General features: G+C 39.8%; 1 protein-coding gene across 4 annotated transcripts in view; it reads right to left on the bottom strand.

Moving 5' to 3' along the window:
- Positions 1-13,289: 13,289 nt before the first annotated feature.
- LOC103178427 (cytochrome b5 reductase 4-like) overlaps positions 13,290-26,249 on the bottom strand; it is a 47,060-nt gene continuing 34,100 nt past the window's right edge. The window contains exons 15-17 of one of the 4 annotated variants that reach the window (XM_042333197.1): positions 23,391-23,555; positions 16,467-16,527; positions 13,290-13,314 (exon numbers count right to left, since the gene is read on the bottom strand). In XM_042333197.1, the coding sequence (XP_042189131.1) occupies positions 16,473-16,527; positions 23,391-23,555 (220 nt within the window). In that variant the 3' untranslated portion in view covers positions 13,290-13,314; positions 16,467-16,472. Of the gene's footprint in view, positions 13,315-14,686; positions 14,707-15,397; positions 16,174-16,390; positions 16,528-23,390; positions 23,556-26,249 lie in introns of those variants that run through there. The other 3 variants (XM_042333198.1, XM_042333196.1, XM_042333195.1) reach the window with 3 other exon arrangements.

The following is a 26,249-nucleotide window of genomic DNA, read 5'->3' as shown; positions in this document are numbered from 1 at the left end:
ATTGGATAAGCATGTGGGCATGCACTGCTCCTGTTTAATTTCACACTCTCAGACACCATCTCCATCAGGCAATTAGACTTATTGGATGTAGGGCCTCAGGAGCGGGACTCCAAAACACAATATATACTGGGAATTGTAACAGCGAATAATGAGCTTAATGGACCATCAGGTTTTGTAGAGCTTGCATGCATCAATATAGAAATAAAGATAAAATATAACAATTATCCTCCTGTAAGGAAGACCAGGAAAAATGATAGGTAATAGTGTTAAAAACTGCACACTGCTTTCTATCAGCAAAACCATGTTCAATCACATTCCTTTTTGAACTACAAACCATACAAAGTGAGGATATTAAATAGATATAAACATTCCCCAATAACAACAACAACTTGTATTTATACAGCGCCCTTCCTGTGGAGCAGCGTGTTGGAGTGCTTATCAGTGGCGGTGCCAGATGCTGAACTGGGAGAGGGAAGGGGTGACCATAAGCACGGTAGAAGAGGAAGGTCTTTAGTCATGGTCTAAAAGAGAGGAAGGAGGGAGAAAGGTAGAGAGATTGGGAGAGACAGTTCCAAAGCCTCAGGGCATAGTGCCTGAAAGTGTAGCCATGGATGAAGGAGTGGAGGGGATGAGGGACAAGCATTAGGCCAGAGCCAGCCGAGTGGAGGCAACAGGTAGTAAAGTGGGGAGAAAACAGGTCAGAAAGATAGGGAAGTGCCAGGGTGTAAAAGGATTTGAAGACAATTGCAAGGATCTTTTCTGTGATAGGGAGCCAGTGGAGCCTGGCGAGGATTGGTGTGATGGGAGTATGGTGTTTAGTGTGGGATAAACTATATGGAATATAATTTTTTTTTGCATCTATATAATCATAGGCGCATGGTAGGATGACTAGGTTAACACAACAAAGGTGAAATAATAATAATAATAATAATCCTTGCATTTGATATAGTGCTTTTCACATCTTCTAGACGTCTCAAAGTGCTTCACAGAATATACTGTAAAGTGAATTGACTGTATATTTGTGGGCAAAACGCGGCAGCCAATTATGCACAGCAGCATCCCACAAACAGTCGTGGATTGAAGTGACCAAATTATTATTGTTTTTTTTCTTGAGGGATTATTATCAGGCGTGTGGAGTAAGGAAACAAGGTTTTGCTCTGCTGGGAATCAAACCCAGGTCTTTCGCTTGTGAGACGAGTGCTCCAACCACTAGACTCCTAAATATACAGTAGTTCAGTGAGATAGAAATCCCATTCTGTAACACACAATGATAAAAGCACAGCATCTTTTATCCATCAGGGTCATCAAGCCATATCCAAGTCGGCGGTCAGAATTTGCTGAATTGTGAATGAAGGCAATTGCAACTCTGGTATATGAGAAAGTGGAGTCCTGTAGCTCAGTGGTTAGAGCACTCGCTTTGCAAGCGAGAGACCTGAGTTCAATTCCAGGCAGAGGGTGAAACCTTGGGCAAGTTTCCTTACTCCACACACCTAATAATAATCCCTCCAAAACCAAAAACAATAATAAATTGGTCATTTTCAATCTACGACTGTTTGTGGGACATTACTGTGCGCAATTGGCTGCCGCGTTCGCCCACAAATATACAGTCAATTCACTTTACAGTGTGTTCTGTGAAGCGCTTTGGGACGTCCTCCCGACCTGAAAAGCGCTATATCAAATGCAAGGATTATTATTATTATTATTATTATTATTAAAGCAGCGAGGAAGCATATAAGTGCAAGTTGCTATTGTTGCTCAGATTTTAGCAGAGGCTGCAGCATTTTACTCTGCTTTCTCGCCAGATGTTAGGCTGCAATTTTCCCCTAATGTTTACTGATCTCGCAGATATTGTTGAGACAGACGATGCATTCTTTTCAAAGGGCAATATTTTAAAAGTTGAAGCTCCAGAAACACACGGACAGGTGATGGAGTGCTCAACCGAGTGCGTTTCCACAACACCTCTGTACCCTGTGAACACAGTGAGCACTGCATCCTGACCCCTCTGCCTATCTGCTGAGTCCCCACAGGTCCTCCCCGCATCCCAAGCAGCCCCCCCCCCCCCACCCCCCCACCCCCACCCCACCCCCATTGCAATGGTTTGTAAGGAAACTTCGCCCCTCTGCGTCAGTCGCACCGAATCAACCATTTCCTCGCGTTTTCTTTCAACAAAACACACTTTTAAACAGTAACTATTTTCTACAGCATTTTACATAACAGCAGCTTTGATCCTCACGTTGAACAGACAACGGCATTACAGCAGTGCGGTGTCCCCCCAACAAAACCCAATTGTGTCATATATATACATATATATATCTACATATATGTACATAAGTTATTTCCCCACAACCTGATTACAGATTACTTCCAACTCATAATCTCGAAGGTCCCTTTGCTTTGCCGGTAAACAACCTTTCAGTTTTTCTTTCCCAGGGTATAAGAAAAAGGCTTCAGGAGTACAGCACATATCGTGCACTGTGTCACCAGATCAGTGCCCTGGTGTCAAACAACAGCCCTTACAAACGGTGCTCAAGTGACTTACCACTGGTCAGTGAGTGGTGAGCTCTGGGCAACCAGCACACTCCAGCTTGTGCCCTTCCCTGTGAGATGGACCAGCACTCCCCAAGCTTGTCCTTCTACATCGGCTGCTCTGTGGCTGTGCCTTGTGAGCAGCCCTGCTCTGCTCAACCTGAACTACTGCTGCCAACCTGGTGTCAGGCTCTGCACTTCACTGCACTGTCACTGCTGTGGCTCTGGCACACGAATTTCTTATCGATTTCTGAGATCTGAACTTTTTCCCCCACCAGCAATCGATTGGCGGAGACCGAGAATGGGCGAGAACAAGCTTCTCACTTTCACACGACGAACTTGATTCAAACACCAGTTTGAAAGGTTTGATAGGAATAAGTATCACCTTTGCGGTTGACGTGGCATCTTTCGCTTCTGGAAGGGCTTCACAGGATATCATAGAATCATAGAACCGGTAGGACCGAAGGCAGCTGAGCGGATCCCCTCGACTTTGGATTTGAGGAAGTCCAGCATCGACTCACAGTTGGCATTGGAGGTGAGGATGGGCAAGGGGTGAGAGTGTGGGCAGAGGAGCTGGTTGATGATGGAGAAGAGGAGCCTGGGATTGTCCCTGGCCAACGATTTAGAGGAGGCGAGGGTGGAGAGATAAGATTTGATAAGGTCCAGCCAGATCTGCCAATGGACTGTTAAGTTCGAATTTAAACCAGGTGTGTTCAGCGGCACGCACCTGCGCTTTAAGGTAGCGGAGGTGGCTGGTGTACCAAGGTGACTTACGTGAATCGGGGACGGTTCCGGACCGCAGTAACCTTCTGCAAAATCCAGAACTGCAGTTAAATCTATGCCCCTGGAGATTTCATTAGAGATTAAATAAACTTCAAACATCTGTTGGATGGTTGCCATGAAAGGAAGTGATGGAATGAACATTATTTGATCATTATAGGTGGAAGAGATGGACTGAACCTGATTTAGTTGTACAGTATAAAAAAATTCCCAAACACTCACCATCACTGTGAGTGTCTGTATGCCTTTGTTAATATTTATAATAATCCTTGCATTTTATATAGCGCTTTAATCGTGTCATAGAGACATCTCAAAATGTTTCATAGGATTTTACCGTGAATTGTAGTGACTGCGTACTTGTAGACAAATATAGTAGCCAATGTACACACAGCAATATCCCACAACCAGATTTAAGTGAATGACCAATTTTATTTGGGGCATGTTGGCCAGGTCACCAAGAGATATTTCCCTTCAATAGTGCCAATGGGATCTTTAACAACCACCATCTGAAGAGATGGATGGAACCATGGGTTAATATTTCATCTAAAGGTCGACGCCTCTGACAATGCAGCAATTCCCCAAAACTGCATGACTATCCTTCGAATAGATGTTAAACAGAGTTCTTGTCTGCTTCTTTCAATGAATGTTAAAGAATTAATGTCACTGTTCGAAAAGAGAAGGGAGTTTCTCCAGGCCTGGCCAACAATCTCCCAAATAAAATTGGTCACTCACTTCACGGCTCTTTGTGGGACATTTCTGTATGCAAAATTATTGGAGGCTGCATTCACCCACAAAACACAAACATTGCACTAAATCGCTTTGAGATATCCTCTTGATGTGGAAGGTGCTTTACCAAATTGAAGGATTATTATTTTTATTACATTTGTAATGTCAACCTAGACCATGAGTTCAAAGTCCTAACATTGGGCTGGGGATTGAATCTTCTGACTCAAAGGCCAGAATGCTACCAACTGATTCAGGCTAACATCTTCAGTGTAAAACCTCTGTTCTCATTGAGTTGATGGGTATCCCACAGTAGAGTAAAAGGAAGGGAATATGGAAAAGCTATTTGAGATTAAATAGAAAGGTGAGTCAGTGACTAGGGAATATGGGAAAATAGCGATTAGAAGAGGGAAAAGAGAACTTAGGAGAACTTTTTTACACAGAGTTGTTGGGTTGTGCAATGCCCTGTTAAGTAAGAGGCGAGCCCATTGTGGCTTTCAAGAAGGAAGTAGATGGTATATGATAGTTAGAGTCTTGAAGGGTTATGGGGATGGGGATAGAGCAGGGCAGCAGGATTGGAAGTACAACTTGCTCTGTACACTGATGCAGACTTGATGGGCAAATAGCCTCATTATACACTGTGAATTTCTTTGATTCTTAGCAATAATAGCAACTCTCAGTAGTAATTGCAAAATACCATAATTTTTTCCAAATAAAACTTTGCCTAACTGTACTTATTTGAATACATTTTTCATGACTGTAAGAAAAACATCACTTAATTGCATCAAAATACTGTAAAGACAGTTCACTGTGAGTATGTGCTGCCTCGGTGCTCTTCATGTGCTTTCAACAGGAAATAGTAGCCATTAAAGTTGAATGGGCAAAGTTTGTTTTATTATTATTCATTCAGTAAAGAGCCAAAATACCTTTTCAACACAAAAGCATTGTGTGCATTATATCTATTTATATTATTGTTGTAAGAAAGGACATATTACCCATTAACATATAAAAAAGGAAGGAATTCTTTATTAAAGTTCAGCATTAGTTAATTTTAGTTAATTTTCACAGATTGCAATGAACAAAACAGTGACAAATCAACTCAAATGTGCATGAAGACTCCCAGATGCTGCATATATTTGTGTGGGATAAAGCTATGGATAGCAAGATTCCAAAGGGAACTCCATTCAACTTTGAACTCAGGATACAAAGACTGGAATGGAAGAGTGTTAGTGGGCTGAGAGGATCAGGAGCTGGCAGGGCGAATAACATAAAGTTGGGTCATTGTGTGGCTAGGCAAACAGGTTACGGTGGATGTATTATTGGAAACTTCAGAAACCTCATCTCCATGGATAAAAAAGGTGAAAATTAAGTCCCAAACGGTATCGTAACTAAGATAATTTTTTTTTGAAATGTCACTTGAATTGACTTTGACAAGTGAGTAAAGTTATTATCATCTAAATGCAACTGCAGTAAACAACCATCCATAATATTGATTGACACCAGAGTAAAATCCAGCCCTATGATCACAATGTGAAGAAAAAATGTCACAGTGTTCTGAATCCTGCCATAGAAAAAACAAACTGGGGGTGTAAGGTTTCTCAAATCCATAATCCTGCAGTGAAGTTTGAACTGACAGAAACTCTTAATTCGCTTCATTTAGTACATTTTTAATAAAGGTTAGCAAGGTTATACATATCAAGGTTATACATATCATATAATCAAATTAATGTTTAAGACTGGGTGGTACAATTCACAGTAATGAGTTGATCAAACCAATACAGAAGCTTTGATGGAGGAATCGACTTGATAATGTGCGTCGATCAATGTTTGTATATCCCTTTTCCTCAAGTTGGATACTTCATTCCCAAACTCTGCTCTTCCAGATGTTTCCCCAAATACCTGTTCCTTTACACTTTTTTTTCACCGCTCATCATGGGGTTAAAAAGCAGCTGCTAACCAAAGACATCCTTATCTTTTAAGACGCTGCAGAAAATCTTTGTTCTGTAAACAGCCTTTCGCTCCTCCATTGTCCTTGGCATTCATATGTCACATAGTCAGCCTTTATGAAGTAAACAACTCCATAAGATTTTATGGTTTTCTTTGGTTCACTTAAGAAAGCCCAGAATACTGGGATTGCTAATGGGGAGGGAGGGGAGTGGGGGAGGAAAGAAGAGGAGAAATCAATGTTCAAAGGAAAACTACAATACCGGCATTATGTACCATAGACTCTTGGGAGATCCACAGACTTGAATACATTAATTAAATATGTAAATGACTTGCTGTTTTTTTATACCAGCTGTCACCAAACATTCAGTAAAGATTTCAATGTGCAGTTAATCTCATTTCATTTTTGAATATGATGTTGTCAACCTGCTTCAGTTGATAGTATTCTTGCCTTTTGAGTCCGAAGAATTGTGGAAATTTCTTAAATTTAGCCTTAATTTGGGAACCAGTTCTTTTTAAGGAAACCGGCTTTCAAATAAGTTAATTTAAGAATTTTTCAGTGCCGAATAATCTTAAATTTTAAGACAAAGTGGTCCAAGGCTAAGAAAAGTGGAATTTCAGGCCTCAAATTGCTAATGCCTTAATTTAGCTTATCTGGAAATCAACCAGATGTGTCAACGTACAATTTAACAATTGTAAAGAACCCACCAGACTCACTTAAATGCAACTGGTGGTGAATCTACATGACAGAGGTTAAAATAGACATTAGTCTGGCTGGAAATGTTATTGAAGGATCATGTCCAAATCAGTTCCAAATCCCTGACTGTCCAGTGCCTTGGGACGTCCTCCCAGCATGAAAGGCGCTATACAAATGCAATTTTGTATTGTATGTGTACCACTCTGAAGGAGGACAGATATGATATCAGAATGAAAATCTAAACTCACAATTTTTCCTCCAGCCTTGACTGCATCTTTCATTTTGGACAATCATGGCTCTGCATGACGAGGAAAGACATCGAGAGAATAGATTATAAGATACATGAGGCATTAGTCCAAATTGTTGGCTCTGTTGGCACTACATCTAGTGCCTGGAATCCACCTTGATTCGTCTGTAGAAAGGCAACTTCTGCACCTCCAATTGGTGGAACCATCGCTCAATAGGATGTGTGCCCGAGCCGCAGACCGGAAGGTGGTGGCAATGTTCTCATGTATTTCACGCTGAGATGCATTGCCCACCGAGAAGCTCACAGGTAGTTCTTTGTACCTACCATCCACCTAGTGAGGGCTCAAACCCACACTTGTCGGATGTCGAATGACCAACTAGTGACTTTCCTCCTTGAGGTGAGGTAAACAAGGTCTCTTTGGAGCTGAACTGGCTCCAAGGTGACTTGCCTAGCAATGGAATCCCAGAATCGAGCCAGCCCTCTGTGGCAGTCCCAGTAATCCGGTTTCTGAGCCAGGCGGGTCCGTAATATTCCAGGGCACTGCTAATGACAGCACAGCCAGCCTGGCGCATCAGCAGTACCTGGAAGGGCAGACCAGTCATTAGGGCAGGGAGTGAACCCACTCAGCTCCTGTTAACCCTGCAAGCTGAAGCCCTAACAGCTAGAGTGGACTGAGCTGGACAAGCAACGGGAAAGCTTGCCGGACAGCAAAATCATTGTTGATGACAAATGTTCTGCGGTGTCTATGGGCTGTCAAGTGAAAACTCAATTGGAGATGTAACCTCTTTCTCCTCATATACAAACTGTGATGTATAATTTGTCTGTTCTAGCCTTTATCCTAATCAGAATCTGCAGAGCAAGCTATTAATCTCAATAACAAATGATGCAGAAATGGAAGCAGTTCAATTACATACAAGGTGGGGTCAGACAAGATGTGTGGAAGTATTGTTAAATAAAATCCTTCAGATCTCATAGCACATCGGAACAGAATAAGCCTATTTTCAGACTAATGGATTGTCTATGTTGTGTCTCAGGGGTATGATATAACGAAATGAAGGTCATCACTACAAAACACGTATAGTTTTCATATTGATGACAAAAAGGATGGGACCAATTTATATCAACTGCAGACAGCCTAAATGTACCAAAATCTATTTTAAATTACACTGAAGTTAGAAATTGAGTCACAAACGTTGCTAAAACGCGTATTGGCACCAGAAACCTTTCATGTCTGCAATACTGTATCTTTTCCATTTATACCACACAATGCAAAGTAGGGAATCTATTTACTCGCCAACCTAGAGACAGAATGGTGTGGCTGACTCATTTACTGATATACAAATTTAATTCTGGTTTCCTATAGTGTTCCTGCTGTTTGCATCTGGTTTCTTTTCAGGGAAGGATGTTCAACCTCTTTCTCCTGCCATCCAATCGACCTAGTGGCACAATTAATGCAAAGCAGAATTGTGGCAGTGTGCACTCCTGTTTGCTAAATCTTCGGATTATTCATGGATGGCAGACAAATCTGATGAACTCCAGGGACAAGATGACATAGCGGAGCGTCAGTTTCTTGCCAGAATTGGCATTCCAGAACTTAAAAACAATTCAAGTGTTGAAAAACGCTGTCACAATATCACGATATTAATTCAGATGAAGAGGATCCTTTGACCCATATGATCGCATTCTTCCAGAATACCCACCATGCTGTGCACTCATCACAGCATCATGCTGCTTTTTAAATGATAATACCCTGAAGCTCTTTAAAAAACACTGAAAATGTTTAATGAATTGTCCATCCTCGAATTGTTGCTGCATAACTCACATTAAAAGTTAATTCAACCCATCTTAGGATTCAACTTTAGAGTCACTTCTAACATGCTACATGCAGGATCAAAATCTAATTAGTTTGTTTCAAGAATACAAGAATAAATTCCTTTGTCTCTTCAAACTTGAAATGAGAAATATGATTCCTTTCATATCCATTTGAACAGACACACGGGACCCCAGTTCAAAATCCTATTTCAAAGCTGACAATGAATTATTCACTCAGTCCTGCACTAGTTGACAACCTAGAAGATGATCTCAAGTCCCAAAGTGGTACTTGAACCCACAACCTTCTGTCAGAGATGTGAGAGAATGCTACCATGCTTAAAGGATATCCAGTATCAATGGAGATGAATTATGTTAGAATATACACTTTTTGTATACTGCTAGAATCATAATAGATGCTGTGAATGGGTTAACTTTTAAGTTAAGTGTGGGGGGACAACTGGACTGACAGTCATGGTATAGGACTCATCTGGTTTTCTCTGTTTTTGAAAGAATAACAGACAGGGGCAGGGGGTCACCTCTTATCAGTAAATGACAACAAGCCCACAGAGGTAACGGTCCAAGGTACCAGTCGACACAAGATCTCGACTGAGCAATAAGTCGCTAGATTCTGACAGGGCCTGCCAACCGACAGAAGGCAACCCTCAAGAATAGCAATTAATGAGCAAGTTGTTTAAACTAGAGGGCCTTGGTACCATCCAGGGATACTGATAAGAAATAACCAGTCACTTAAAAGGAATGATCACACACCACAAAATAATGAGCACCAGATACAGCCCTAAACTGATCAATCCTCTATCTTAGACAATTAGATCAGATAACAGGGGTCTTAAGGACAATGTGTATGTGGGCTGAGGCACGTACACCCCATGAGGTGTTCACGTGAACCCAGCATGATTTCGACCGGGTGATCTAATGTCCGCACCATGATTGGATGAACATTGGTATAAGAGTTCTGTTAACTTTGTGTACGGGGTTGTCCCGGGTCGTGGAGACAAGGATAAGAGAGATGGAGCCGTCCCGGGTCGTAGAGACAAGGATACGGGAGATGGAGCCGTCCCGGGTCGCAGAGACAAGGATAAGAGAGATGGAGCCGTCCCGGGCTGCGGAGACAAGGGTACGGAGATGGAAGACTGAGAGCTGGGAACACTAAGACTGAGGATATCAGATGGAAGATTGGAAGCTGTAAGCAAGACTGAAAGCATGAAGAATCAAGCTTGTGTGCTGGAAAGACACAGTGTTGAACTCTTGAACTCGAGATATCTATAGTGGTGTTATTCTGTTGTAAGATCTGTTGATTGTACCGGCCTTTGGTCTGACCCATCGGGATATTGGGAAACAACGAACGAATAATAATAAAACAGTCTGATATCTGGTTAGAGGAATTAGCGTTAAGAGTGCTGCACACTACTGTACATTACAAACATTGGAGGTTGAAACGGTTAACACTCCTCAATGGCATTAAGTATAAAACATTATAGAATGTGTTATTCTGTCACAGGGTGTTTGAACAATGAAATATAAGCAAAGAATCACACCTTTTAACATTGATAAATTGTTATTTTATTGGAAATTGAGGTGCATTTGCCACACTTACAGGATTTAAAGTTATATGACAGATATGATCTGTTGGTGCAATAGTATGAATAATCCCTAAAATAAGAAAGTTGCCAGTTTTTGATGCATTAATTCTCCCCTGATAAACCTGGGGAAGGAGGTCAGTGGGATCTCTTTGGGGCTGAGTTGGCTCCAAGGCATCATTGCCGGGCTGTGGAAGGTCAGAATTCTGGCGATCCTCAATTCTCTGGATGTCTCGTGGTCTGGTCCTTGACTGCCAAGACTTGTAGGAACCAACCAGTTTCTGGAGGCTGGGATTCTTCTCATTCAGCTCCTGTTAATCCTGCAAATCAACCTCGGGTAGTCCTAGCTGAATAAGAGGCGGCAAGATTGTTAGTGTTTGTAATGTTAAGCTGCATGTTGTTAATTGGTCAAAGCTCAGCAGTGTCACGTGCACACTCTGAGGATCTATGAGTTTTGTTTCTTGTCAATGTTTATCTAAATTATAATAATAATAATCATCCTTGCATTTGATATAGTACCTGTCACATCAGGAGGTCATCTCAAAGCGCTTCATAGGATTTACTGTAATTACTATATATTTTGCAGGCAAACACAGCAAATTATTTGCATATAACGATGCCTAGCAAACAACTATGAAGTGACTGGATTTTATTTTGAAGGATTGTTTGCCAGGGCACTGGGAGAAACTCATCTTTTGAAGTGGTACCATAGGATCCTTAACTTCATGGGAAATGGGATCTCGGTTCAATGGCTCAATGACACCACTGATTTGCAGTACCCCCCTCCCCTCCCCACCCCATATTGCATTTGTGTGTCAGCCTAAATTATACAATACAAATGACATTTATATAGCACCTTTCATGTCGGGAAGATACATCAAAGCACTTCACAGTACAGGCTGGTATCCGAACTGGGGGTGGTCAGGGGTGGGGGGGTGGGGAGTAAGGAGCTGAATATCCTAGGAAGGGGAAAGATGAGCAAAATATTGGTGAAAGAGGTCTTTCAAAGGCTTTAAAAGAGGGGAGGGAATGGGTTATGAGCTCAAAGGTCCGATGTGTTGCTTGATCTCAATGCCTTCTGATTCAGAGGTAACTGAACCAGCAAAATAAAGCAATACTGAATTTAGGACTGTCAGGATTCAAAAATTCTCAGAATTCTTTCACCTTTTAGGATTCTTTCAAATAGAATATATTGGGAATTGTTGGAATACAATGGCTCTGAAGCTTACACTTGAAAATGATGAAACGGTAGGAGATATATGTTAGAATTTTTTGCTGACATTTTGATTACATTAATCTGCTATTGAAAGAAGCAATTGAAGTAGATTTCCTTTTTTTTTCTCAGGTAAATTCTAGAGAAAAGCAAGATTTATTTAAAAAAAGGTATTGATTGACATTAAAGTGTCTGATTATAGAATCTTTTAGATTTCACATTCAAAAAATATGTAGTGCCTCAAATGTTGAAGCTGAGGCTTATGATTAAAAGTGAATTCAACCCATGTTAGAATTCGCCTTCCTGAGTCTCTTCGAACATGCTACATGCTGGATCAAAGTCTATTTAGTTTGTTTTTCAGACAAATTACACAGTCAATCCACTTTACAGTATATCCTGTAAATGTGATAAGGCACTATATCAAATGTAAGACAGCTCAGAAATATGCTGAACGTCATTATACTTCCTTCAAAGACAACTGTTTTATAAAGCCATCAATTGTAACAGTGGATGGGAATATGGCTTGTGGTAATTTAACCCCATGCCTTAATATTTCACCTTAAAATCTACCTCTTTGACCATGTCTTTTGGTCCCCTCTCCCTTTTCCTTACTCGGCATCCGCAATTGCCACTTGAAGTATTCCAAGACATTATCCTATATGAAGGGTGCTATAAAATACAGGTTGTTCTCATTCATGTCATGGCTGCTGGTAGAACATTGCTGTGTGAAAGTTGGCTGCAAATACAGTCACTACACTATACAATATCATGAAATGCTTTGAGACAGTTTGACGATATGAAAAGGCACAATACACATTTATCCTTTAGGATAAGTACCAATGTACATACATGTACAGGCCATTGGAATACAGATTGGCAGTCACTGACAGTGCAAGACAAATCAAAAGCTGAATGAAACTACTATTTCTGCATTATGTTATAAAATAATAAATATAACAGTGATTACAGATTGGATTCAAATCCCAGGGTTCAGATGACAGTTAGAAATTGATTTGTTCATCCAAACACTTCAATTAGATTACTGCCCTGTGTTCATTCCTGCCTCTCATAATTTATCTATTGGATTTTAGCAAAAGGTTAATTCTCAGGGGACTTGGATGAATTTATACAGCAGGTATTGCATTTTATTATTTTATATCTAAAAATAAGTATTTGGGAGAAATATTAGGCTTTGTTCCTGCTGCTGTTTTGTTATTCCATAATTTTTGTCTATTCCATTTTTATTATTATTAATAAATATTTTTCATTGCATAGGTATTCATCGATAGAATAAATATTTGTGGACTCTTCTTGTTTAATTCTTTTGGCTTTGGAAGTGATTTTGGCTTCAGTTACTTAGCATTCAGAAAATAAATCCTTATAAAGTGAACCCACATGGTAAACGACTGGGATAGGTGAGTTTATTAAAATGAAACCAGAGAGAGACATCAGACATATGCCAGAAGCTCACTTTATTTAAAATTTATTGAATTAAGAGGCCTGAAATTACTCACAATCTTAGTCCAAAAGAATTATCAGTAACAATAATAATTCTTGCTTTTGATATAGCATTTTCACTTTGGGATGACATCTCAAAGCGCTTCACAAGATTTATTATAAATTATAGTGACTGGATTTTTGTTGACAAACATGGCAGGAAATTTGCAGTTTCCATGAATTGAATGATAAATCTTACCTGTGGCATTGTTGGCCAGGATACACTGAGAAACATCTTTCTCTTTCTGAATAGTGCCATAGGATCTTTAATGTGCACCTGAATAGACAGATAGAACATCGGTTTAATGCCTCATCTAAAGGATGGCACCTCTAACAATGCAGCGCTCCACTGGGGTGTTAGCCTACACTATGCGAGTTCATATAGCCACTATGCTAGGCAGGTCTTGAACTGACAGCTTTGTGACTCTGAGGCAATAGTGCTATTATTTGTGGAGTCCTGTAGCTCAGTGGTTAGAGCACTCGCTTTGCAAGCGAGAGACCTGAGTTCAATTCCAGGCAGGGCGAAACCTTGGGCAAGTTTCCTTACTCCACACGCCTGATAATAATCCCTCCAAAACCAAAAACAATAATAAATTGGTCATTTTCAATCTACGACTGTTTGTGGGACATTGCTGTGCGCTATTGGCTGCCGCGTTCGCCCACAAATATACAGTCAATTCACTTTGCAGTGTGTTCTGTGAAGCGCTTTGGGACGTCCTCCCGACGTGAAAAGCGCTATATCAAATGCAAGGATTATTATTACTAACTGAGCCAGACTGACACCTAGGCAGACAATATAAGATTGTGCAGAAAAATTCTTAATCTCAATGTGAATTTAGAAGCTTTTTTTTAAGATCAATGGAAAGACACTTTTTAGAATGTACATTAAAAATGTAGCATGGTGGCGTCCTTCAAACCCAACTCTGACAGAGCAGCAATGTTGGAATGTAAATTCTGCTGCTGCCTTAAACAGTCTCATATCACAGTAGGTTGAGGTTGCTCTTCAAATAGTGTGCACAACTTGCTCACTGGTGTACAAAATTAAAATGACCTTAACCTACACCTTTACTTTTACCCAATCCATTTTTATAATGTTAGCCTGAACATTTTTTTGTTATTCTAAATGTAAGATTGTGTATTTCTATTGTAAATACAACAGAATAGCTGTCTTTAATTTTAGGGAAAACAAGAGCGTATTGCTATTTCGCCGGTAACATCAGAAGGATGTCTCTGAGCACTCACAGGATTTGCGGTAAAGGGTCGTGACTACGTATTCAGTAAGAGACTACGGCAGCCAATCTGTGCACAGCAATGCCCCACAAACGGCCATGAAGAGTGGGGAGGTAACCGTAAGCACAGTTGAAGAGGAAGATCTTCAGATGTGATTTGAAGATGGGGAATGAGGAGGCAAGCAGGAGGGTTTGAGGAAAAGAGCTCCAAAAGTTTTGGGGGATTTTATTTGGAGGATTGTTGGTCTGGACACCAGGAGAATACTTTCTCTTTTCAATATATCAGATGCCTTACTTAATAAGGCCATGTAACTTCTCTACATCCTTCAAATTTCTGCATTCAACAAAAACTCGGGATTGATATAACGCCCTTCACATGGGGTAGCGTCCCAGAGCACTTGACAATGGCCGACTCCGAGCCAGGGGAAGAGGGGAGGTGACTGTAAGCACAATCAAAAAGGAAGGTCTTTAGGTGGGATTTGAAAGTGGGGAGGGAGGGGGCAAGGCGATGGGACCGAGGGAGAGAATTCCAAAGTTTCGGGGCGTAGTGGCTGAAGGCATTGCCACAGATGGTAGAACAGAAGGCACGAGGGACAAACAGGAGGCAGGAGCCAGCCGAGAAGAGGCAGCGGGTGGTGGAGTGGGCGTAAGCAGGTGGGATAGGTAGATGTAAGAGCATGAAGAGATTTGAAAACATCCCCTTCCACAAAGGAGAATTGTGAGACAGACATTATGTTGAAGCTGAATTTATGACTATTGTCAAAATGATACATTTGCAATTGAATAAATGACTGTATTGACTAAAGTTAATTAACTTCCCATTGAGATTAATAACTACTCTTTCCACTGATGTTATGTATTTATATATAAATTATGTCAAATTTGGATTGCCACAGATGAGTTTTCTCTTCTTGGTTTAGGTGTCAAAGGGGTACGAGTGAGTTAAGCATAAATTATTTGTTCTCAGTCCTATTTTGGCATTAGGGTCCAAAATTCCAACAACATTTGTAGTGTTACTAGTAGAATTTGGGTGGAAAATTAAACACAAGCGCATTTTAAAATTCTAGCCAAATTTCATAGGCCTGCTTTGCAGGAATATTTAGTATAATCCTCATATTTGGCGTTGCACCTTTCACGATGGGAGGAAGTCTCCAAATGCTTCACAGAATTTATTGTAAAGTCCAGTGTTTTACGGGAAGGCAAATTATTGCTTAATCATTTTATATAGTGACTGTATGAATGGTCACATTTTTTCTCTCTCCCTTTTCACTCTTAAAGCTATTGAACTATTTTTTCCTTTCACAGTTCCATGGCAAAAGTAATTCTCTGTCACCTCATCCATTATTCATTTGTGAGCTTTGACAGTGAATGTTGGCATCTATACCAAATGTACATATCTGGTCAGGGACAGATAAACTCTGGTCTGGATAGCAATCAGGAGCAGCAATTCTGGACAGTTTTCCTTTATAATTCAGGGGTACTACAGCCAAAATGCAGCAGCAGGTTGACCTGGTGAACTGAGCTAATTTAGCACAACGCGAGGTTGGAGCTTGCAGCTTTCCACAGTCCATGGCCTCGTCCTGCACCACACTGGTAATCGCTAGGACAATGGGGTAAGCTGTGCATTATCTGTGGAATTATTGGACACAATAAATGAAACTTATCAGATCAGGTTTGCATAAATATTTTACTGCACTTTTAAAAAAACTGGATTCATAATTTTAAAGACATAATCCATTTTAAGAGGTCAGAGGTTACAGCTACCAGTACACACTCCAGTGTGGCTTACCAACAAGTGAATTTTACTGCTGTAGGACAGTCACACAATATACTCTACCATAGGCAGGATTTCTAGTTAAATTCCATCTGAGGTATGGAACTTTATATCTCCACATTGCATCATATTACTGAAAGATTAGAATTTTAAAGATTAGCCAAACATTTAATTCAGTAAATAAACAAATTAAAAGTCAGAAAAAGACTTCACATAAAGCGTCATTTTATTGAGCATAAAGTGAACTTTTTTTTAAAAAATGACTGCATTTAGAATATTCGCATGAATTATAGTTGCTTATAGATATACAAAACTAAACCAACGAGAGAAACAAAATCAATCGCAGGGGGTCATTCTAAAAAAAATATTTTATTTTGCGCAGTTCAAAATGTCTTCTGTCATTGCAACAATGCTTATGATCCTTACTGTTCGCTATCCATTGAAAGCATGAATCTCTTCATCACTAAATCCTATTTGTTTGAAGAAGCTGTAGAGAGAAGAAACAAAATAGAGTTAGAAACAATGTCCTGCAAAAAAGCTCATCATTAATTTTGGGTTTATATCATTTCAACGTATTGTAATGGGTGGAACAAGAATGCTTAATGGACTTGTTTTATTTTTAAAAAAATTGTAATAAAAATTTGTAATAACACTAAAAACACTAAATCTATCTTTCTAATAAAGTTAAAAAAAAACTAACAACATTATCAAAATACCGCTTTAATAGCATTATACTTGAAATTCTGGCATGAGCAAGAGAAAAAGGAATACAGCGAAACTGACAACTAGCCCATGGGATAACTAGTCATCCCCACATAATTAGTCACACTCAATATCCTGGCTATTTGAGTGTTTTGTACTTTCGAGATACTGTGCTTTGGATAACTAATCAACTCTGATAAGTTACCATTTGAGCTATTTCCCTTAGGTGACGAGTTATCAGAATTTCACTGTACCTAATTTAAACAAATAAAATGTTAAACCTACAAAGTTTGGTAAAGAAAATGAAATGGAAAAATAATAAGAGACTGTGGAATTGAACTACAGAAAACGAACAAAATCAGAATTTAGGTTCTTTGCTGAATTAGCTATTCTCAACCAAGATGCCACAACCCTTGGGTTAAGGAGGGCAGGCAATTAGACAAGGGTCCCATTCTCGATTACTACAGTGATTTTATGCACCCTCTTTTTCAATAGTTTTGATTCCGTCATGTTATGTAATTCCTTCCAATCACAGACCAATTCCCTTCTTTCCAATATTTTGTTCCAACCACTTATTTCCTCAAGTACCAGCTGAAGTTTTCTGAATTCATAGAATCATGGAATCTTCCAGCACAGAAAGAGAACATTCGGCCCATCGTGTCTGTGTTAGCTCTTTGATAGTGCTATCCTATTAGCCCACTCCCTGCTCTTTCCCTACAGCATTGCAATTTTTTTCTTTATAGGTAAGTAGCCAATTCCCTTTTGAAAGTTATTATTGAAACTGGTTCTGTCACTCTTTCAAGCAGTGCATTCTAGATCGTATCATCATGTGTTTTTATTTTCCATTTTCACGCTTTCTCCTTGGACCTGGATCTCAATTTTGTACAGAGTCGGGCTGTAACCACACAAAGAATGAATACAAAATGCCAGCAGTGAAAGTGTTCTGGGTGCTGGGGGCCAGGAAAAAAAAGCCAGAAACAAATAGGCAAGTTGAAAATCAACAGATTTCTGTAATAAAATATTCTGAAATAATGAATCAAATACTCATATTATATTTAAGCATGGTAAAATTTGTGGCTAAATATATATTGAACATCTTGAATGGTATCATGCAGACATAAACTAAACAAACCTTGGTTTATTGCAATTACACTTTTCAAATAGCTCATACGTTAAATGCTTATGTATGAACTAAATACTAAAATATGTATGAGTTGTTTAAATCGGTTACGTTAACAGGCTTGTAAAGCATTGAATCTATAGTGCTAGACCTACTGAGGTACAATACACATATTAGTCTGTTGGGAACACAAGACAAATTGACCGACTAATTAATTTTCTGTAATTTTTGTATAGTTCAAGCGCTCTGAGACCCTACCTTGTTTGAAGGGCACTATATAAATGCAAGTGTTATTGGTGTACTTGACCATTTATCAGTAAAAATCAAGAGTTGCAGAAAGGGAATAATATGAACATGGGAATCAAAAAACAGACAAAACAATAAAATGCAAAGATGAAAGTGGAGAAAGGTGGATGGGAATAAAACACGAATAGCCAATTCAAGAAGCAGCAAAAATCAAAGGTAAAATCAAGATAAAACATTTTTCTAAATAAAAGGAAAAGACAGAATAAAAGATACCTCAATCAAACTAAAATCCGTCATGAGCTGTCAATATACCATGTGAAAAAATGAATATTGCTGTGCTACAGCTGTAACTGAAGGATGGAGATTAACAATTAAACAAACATTACTTGTATTTAATTCAAATGAAGCTAGCGGATTTCCTAACTATTTACTGCTCCTGTTACCACCAAAATAACTACAACACTAATTTTTGAAGGAAAAAAAGGCTTCAAGATGAGGACGTTCAGGTGGAGAAATGTCAGAGCAGATGTCTCATCAGTGATTCTGGTAGTTAATGAGAGCATAGAAAGGCCAATTTTCTAATTCTATTAAACAGTGGAGAATAAAATTCATCCTCCCTTTAAGATTGATATAGCTTTATTGATCTTAGCAAATCTCATGAATTGTATGGGACTTGAGTACCAAATTGCCAGAGAAGATCATTTGAGTTGATTGAGGAACCTTGGCTCTGTAAGCAATGCCAATTTTGCATTAAAAATGTTGTGTCCCAAGGACAGGATGATCATTCAGTCCATCCTGCCAGAATTATGATCACATGTTGTTTAAGAATCAGAGGAATGTACGACACAGTGGGAGGCCACTTAGCATACTTATTTGTGTTGGGTTTATGAGGCCTACTTCAACCCTTTTATAGGTACATAACCTCTCCTGTGAGGTTGTGGAGAAAATAAGCAAGGTCCCCTTGGGTTGAAGTGACTGAGTGACATGTCCGAAAAAATACAAAGTAGACTTGAAGGAAGAAGACAGGACTTCAATTCTATAAACAAAGCTGTAGTGTTTACAGCGATTCTACTGTACAATTCTATACAAAGAATGCAAGTATTATGCATTCTGTGTGATTTAACAATATATCAAGAAGTGTCAGCCTGACTCAGTTTATGCTGAGTCAGAAAGCTTTGGAATGATGCACCACATTGTGACTTTGAACTCATATAGTCTTGGCTGACACTCCAATAGTCTTGGGGGAGATTTGTGTTGTTGGAGGAGTTATCCTTCAGATGTATTAAACCAAGGTTTAGGCAGATGTCAAACAGCCTTCATCACTATTTGAAAAGAGAAGGTAGTTTCTCCTGGTGACCTGACCAAAAACCCTCAGATAAAATTGATCATTCATTTCATGGATGTTTTGTGGGACACTGCTGTGCGCAAATTGGCTACCACTTTTGCCTATACAAGAGTCATTAAACTTTACATATATCCTGCGAAGCACTTTGAGGTATCCTCATGACACGAAAGGTGTCATATCAAATGCAAGGATTATTTTTAATAGCTACCCTATTCCTTGTTAACATAATGTTGAAAGGATGAACATGCCAGCATCTTTGGTACTGAGCACATATGATTTTCTGCCAGTTGATAAATTAATAGTCAGTGTGTACAGTGTATATACTGATAAATTGAACTTGGGGACCAGCGAATAAAACCCCAAGACAAATTATGATCAACAGAGACTAATGATCAGCTTAACAATAACTTTAATATATGGTTAAGAATTTTAAAACTTTATTTAGAGAAGCTGCATTTGCAATGTCCCAGCTTTGAAGCTTTGTGCAATGACTTAGCTCTGTGTAATGACAATCATTTTCTCCAATGCCATCTCAGCTGTAGTACAGTATGTAACTATGCCTGCAAGCATTTTCAAAAGACATCACGCAGGGAAAGTTTGTGACATTCGATGATTACATGCTTTCTAGCTTCTGATGTGTAGATTGTTTTGACTCACAGTAGATGCAAAGGTTATTTTAGAAGGAACAGGCTTGAATCGGATCTAGTTTCTGGTTATCACTTCGCTGAATACTGTGGCTCAGGACACTCAATATACATCTTCTCCTTGTCTATATAGCTGTATTTCAGTCTCTTCCCTAATCAGGTTTTGGATTGTTCTTATATTTAAAGATTGATTTACCTCTGGATTGCCATGTAATGCAGTATGCAACATTCAACTCTTGCTACACTTTGCAACTATCTATCACTAATCTCATATGATGGCAGCATGGTGGAAAAAAGAGAAGTACAGGTCACAAAGGAGATTTAGAGAGGTGATCAGATTTAAATATTTTTGTAGCACCTACAAAGGTTTCATTTGATTTTGTCATGTTCTGATTTTTTGGTCGTAGCTGTAAAATGTTTTTTTTGGGGGGGTGGGGAATCCAGTTTGGTTAACTCAAAATATTGCAGAATTTAAGCTGGAGAAACCTGACAGCATCCCGATTGGTTTATAGGTTATCCCCTAGACACAGGTGGAAATGTGGTCTGCACAAGGCTGCACTTGACATAACATAACATGTAGGAGCAGGAGTAGGCCAGTGGGCCCTTCGAGCCTGCCCCGCCATTCAATCATGGCTGATCTTCTAATCTAACTCCATCTGATAACCTGAACCTGCCTTACCCCCATATCCTTTTATCCCTTTTGCAATAAGAAATCTATCTATCTCAGTCTTGAATATGTTCAAGGACTGAGCGTCAACAGCCCTTTGGGGTAGTGAGTTCCATACATTCACTACCCTTTGAGTGAAGAAGTTCTTCCTCAACTCAGTGTGAAAGGGCTGGCCTCTGATTTTAAGGTTGTGACCCCTGGTTTTAGTTTCTCCAACCAGGGGAAACAATCTCCCACTATCTACTCTATCATGCCCTTTGATGATCTTATACGTTTCTATAAGATCCCCTCTAATTCTTCTATATTCTAGAGAATATAGGCCCAAATTGGTCAGCCTATCCTCGTAACGGAACCCCTTCATCCCTGGTACTAACCTAGTAAATCTACGCTGCACCTCCTCCAAGGCAAGTACGTCCTCCCTTAAATGAGGAGACCAAAACTGGACACAGTATTCCAGGTGTGGTCTCAACAGGGCCCTATACAGTTGCAGCAAGACTTCCCTACTCTTATACTCTAATCCTTTCATAATGAATGCTAACATACCGTTCGCCTTCCTAATTGCTGCTGCACCTGCAGACTAACTTTCTGTGATTGGTGTACAAGGACACCCAAGTCCCTCTGGACGCTAACACATTCCAATCTCTCCCCTTCTAAAAAATAACCCGCTCTACTGTTTTTGCTACCTAGGTGGATGACTTTGCACTTCCCTACATTATACTTCATCTGCCACCTACCTGCCCAATCACCTAACCTATCTATGTCTCGCTGCATTTTTTTAATGTCGTCCTCTGTGTTGACACTTCCTCCTAGTTTTGTGTCATCCGCGAATTTAGATATATTAACTTCGATGTCCTCATCTAGATCGTTGATGTAGATGGTAAATAGCTGAGGCCCAAGGACTGATCCTTGTGGCACTCCACTAGTCACATCCCGCCAATCCGAAAAGGACCCGTTTATCCCTACTCTTTGTTTCCTACCCGTTAACCATTCCCCAATCCACGTTAATATGCTCCCCCCAATTCCATGGGCCCTTATCTAACCTTTTATGCGGCACCTTATCGAATGCCTTCTGGAAGTCCAAATAGACCATATCCACTGATACACCCTTATCTAGTTTACAGGAAATATCCTCAAAAAACTCTTATGAGATTTGTCAAACATGACTTCCCTTTTGTAAAGCCATGTTGACTTGGCCTAATTATATTGTGCTCCCCTAAATACCGCACTACCACATCCTTAATCAATGATTCTAAAATTTTTCCTATCACTGATGTGAGACTAACTGGCCTATAGTTCCCCATCTTTTCCTTTCCACCTTTTTTAAATAGTGGTGTGACATTTGCGATCTTCCAATCCATGGGGACTGTTCCAGAATCCAAGGAATTTTGGAAGATCAGACATAAGGCCTCCACTATCTCATAAGCTACCTCTTTTAAAACCCTGGGATGCAAGCCATCCGGACCAGGGGATTTGTCACTTTTTAGTGGTAACAGTTTCCCTAGCACCAATTCTCTACTAATGAAAATTTCCCTAAGTTGCTCTCTGTCCTTATCCCTTTGGTGCATATCCATTGTTGGCAGACTTGTTGTGTCTTCTATGATGAAGACAGATGCAAAGTACCCATTTATGGACTCTGCCATGTCCTTATCCCCCATTGCAACTTCTCCCGTCTCTGACTGAAGTAGACCTACATTTACCCTCACTAGCCTATTCCTCTTAATATATTTGTAAAGATGTTAATGTTCCTAGCTGGCTTACCCTCATACTCCTTTTTCTCGCTCTTAATGAGTTATTTAGTTTTATTTTGCTGGTTTCTAAAACTCTCCCAATCTTCAGATTTGCCGCTTTTCTTGGCAGTTTTATAAGCCTTTTCTTTTAATTTGATGCTTTCCCTAACTGCTCTAGTTAGCCACGGATGAATTGTTTTCCCTGTGGTACTCTTATTCCGCAAGGGAATATGCGACCGCTGAGAATTTTGAACTACATCTTTAAATATTTGCCACTGTTGGTCTACATTTTTACCTCTTAATCTTATTCTCCAGTCTATTTTACCTAAATCTTTCCTCATACCTACAAAATTAGCCCTATTTAAATTCAGAATACTTGCCTCAGATTTAACTATATCCCTCTCTAACTTAATGCAGAATTCAATCATATTGTGATCACTCTGCCCCAGAGGATTCCTAATACCTACACTGCCATCTAGCCCTGTTTCGTTACACAAAATAATACAATAATTATAATAATCTTTGCATTTGACTTAGAGCCTTATCACTCTGTAAAAATGTCTCAATGCATATCACAGGATTTCACTGTACACTATATTGAATGTACTTGCAGGCACCGCACCTCACAATTTTCACTCCCAAAATATTTTTTCTTCCAACTTTAATTGCCATACACTACTAAAAGCTTTATTTAAACAAATTGGAAAGTAATATAATAATAATCCTTCATTTGATATAGCGTCTTATCATATCTTCAAGACGTCTCAAAGCGCTTCACAGAATATACTGTAAAGTGAATTGACAGCATATTTTGTGGGTGAAAAAAAACAAATGCAGAAAGATAAAAATGCACTTGAAAAAAAGTGTTGTGATGCATGATTGGAATACATTGTACATACCCAAAAGCTAGTTCAGTAAAGGAGGCTGGACCACAAACACACACAAGCGTCTTAGATTCTTCAGTGCATTTACTTCTCAATTCTGAACAATGAGACATTTCAATCCTTCCCCGTTTCCCTGTCCATTCAGGGTGAGGATCTGATAGAATGTAGTCGACTTCAAACCTAAATAGAACCACAAATATTTGAATGGTAAGATCTCACAGGGATAAGTGTGTTTAACAATTTTCTCTATTTTTCCTTCTCAACAATTAGCTTCCGCTATGATTTCTACACAATGTGCTGCTTTAGATCACAATCCTGAGTTAAGCACGATCAAGTGTCTCTAAACCGATGTTAAAGATCCCTTGGCACTATTCAAAAAGAGAAGGGAGTTTCTCCCACTGTCCTGACCAACAAATCACTCAAATAAAATTGGTCATTCACTCCAGGTTTGTTTGAGGGACACTGCTGTACGCAAAATGTCTGCTGTGTTTAGGCCACAAAATTCACTTTACAATATACCCTGTGAAGTGCTTGGAGACATCTCGATGACATGATAAGGCACTATATCAAATCAAGGACAATTATTATTATTATTATTATTATTATTATTATAAAAATCAACCTTCCACCAGCTCATGTGATGACCACAGTTTGACAACAATTGATTTAGGTAATGAAGGGCATCAAAAGAGCTGCATCGTGCCAGTAGTGAGTGCAGAACTATTGTTATTTTTTGCTTTTGTCTATTTTTGTCTATCGATGAGTTTAGAACCTGGTTTCTTGTGGTCGAAGCTCTGATAAACTCATCAAAGAGAAGCAAGCTCAGGTTTCTCATTAACAACAAGTACTACAAACTAAATTTTAATATTCGCTGCACTTAGTACATTAATATTTATGTTGTATATTGTGGACAAGAAATATTTAATTAGCCAGATTTGTTTTGCACTTAAACTATTTACTGGGACACGACAAGTCGTCAAATTTACAAACGTGTCCCGAGCTCCAAAAGGTTCAGAATCACTGCCCTAGATTAAAGTGAAAACTCCGAATTCCTGTCCTGACTCCCCAATGGAAAGCATGATTTTGGGTGAGCATAGGATAGGGCTCAGCTGTGGTGCAATAACCTACTAATAATACTGGTCAAGGATCACACATGAATAACCGTTAGGGGTAAATTGGGACCCGTGGAACTTTAGACCAATAAAACCGGGGACCTGGGGAAGTAGGTCAGTAAATTGGTAGTGAGAAAAAAAGAAATCAGATGTGCAGTAAAATGAATAATTCATCATATCTTCCAAAGGAAAGTGCCCTCAAAGAACAGCTGAACTGAAATGATACGCCTGAACCCACAGCAAGGGTGTTTTTTCATCTAATAAGTTGCAATTATCTTTCCGTTCTGTTCAGAAGGCTGACTTGGCAATCTTCTATATGCTCCTGTAGACCAATGAAACTGTAAAGTTAATCATTATGCTGTTGTAATGCTATGTATTTTGCTTATAATGGAAAATTACTAAATTGCTGTCCATTTAAGTGAAATTTTGTTGATGAATGTACTTGTGTAATTTTTGTAACCTTGCTAGATGCTGTCTTTTCCTTACCTAATGTCCTTGCTCAGTTTGGTACAGTAATGAATGTGATAAATGCAAGGATGAGGGTCTCAGCGGCCCGATGGGTGAGGTAGTGCTGGAGATGGCAACTGGTGGAAGCGGGTGAAAGTTGAGCATGTCAGAGGGTGTGGGATGTAAAGGACAGTTGGGAGTCAAAAGAAGACATTCAGGTTCTGCACTAGCACTGCGAGGAAGTGGTAATACAGTAGATGCTATTATTAAGCAGCTAATAAGGTTTCCATTTTGAATGTGCTATACATGTTAAACCCGGGGTAGGACCGTACACATACAGCTTACTTTAGGAATTGGCAGAAAACTTATTTATGGTATTGATATGGCTATTTGTCCATCATCAGTCATGTTGAGAAAACAAAAAGTGTGTAGGGATCCTTTATCAAGACCCTCTGCCTAACTGATCCAAACTGTTGCTATAGGATCACGCTCAGGCAGGAATGCTCCTTCTGCTGCAGACAGACTGTCAAACAAGTTGGGTGTTCCAGATAGCTGCAGCATTAATGTAATCACCAAGAGAGATAAATCAGGCATAAAAACAGAAATCTCTGGGAACACTCAGCAGGTCAGGCACAAAATATACAGTCAATTCACTTTGCAGTTTATCCTGTGAAGTGCTCTGAGAAAATCTAGAAGACATGATAAGGTGCAAAATCAAATACAAGGATTATTATTATTTTGCCTTGCAGTTAATAGGAGCTGAGTTAGAAGAAACCCTGTTTTCACCCCTTCCCTACCCTCACCCCTGACAATTACCCATCCCTCCTTCCACACCTTTGAACCTGTCACCCCCTCCTTTGTCTTCAACACGGTAACCTCCATGAAGCCCACCACCTCCTCCCTGATCCCCATCTCTCTCCTCAAATTCCAGCTCCACCTCCTTGCCCCACTACTCGCCGACATCATTAACCTCTCCCTATCATCTGGCACTGTTCCTTCCCCCCTCAAAACAGCCACTATCACCCCCACATTGAAGAAACCTTCCCTCGACCAATCACAGCTATCTAGCTACTGGCCCATCTCAAATCTCCCCTTCATATCCAAGGTCCTTGAGAGAGCAGTTGTCTCCCAGTTTCGCTCTTTCCTCTCCTCTCACTCCCTCCATGAACCCCTCCAATCAGGTTTCCGTGCTGCCCACAGCTCTGGTCAAGGTCACAAACGACATCCTGACCATGTGTGACCAGGGCTCCCTCTGCCTCCTCGTCCTCCTTGACCTCTCCGCCGCCTTTGACACTGTGGACCACTCAATTCTCCT

This window comes from Callorhinchus milii, unplaced genomic scaffold (genome assembly GCF_018977255.1).
Source record: "Callorhinchus milii isolate IMCB2004 unplaced genomic scaffold, IMCB_Cmil_1.0 Scaffold3, whole genome shotgun sequence".
NCBI classification, from domain to species: Eukaryota; Metazoa; Chordata; class Chondrichthyes; order Chimaeriformes; family Callorhinchidae; genus Callorhinchus; species Callorhinchus milii.
This window is presented reverse-complemented; position numbering and strand designations above follow the sequence as displayed.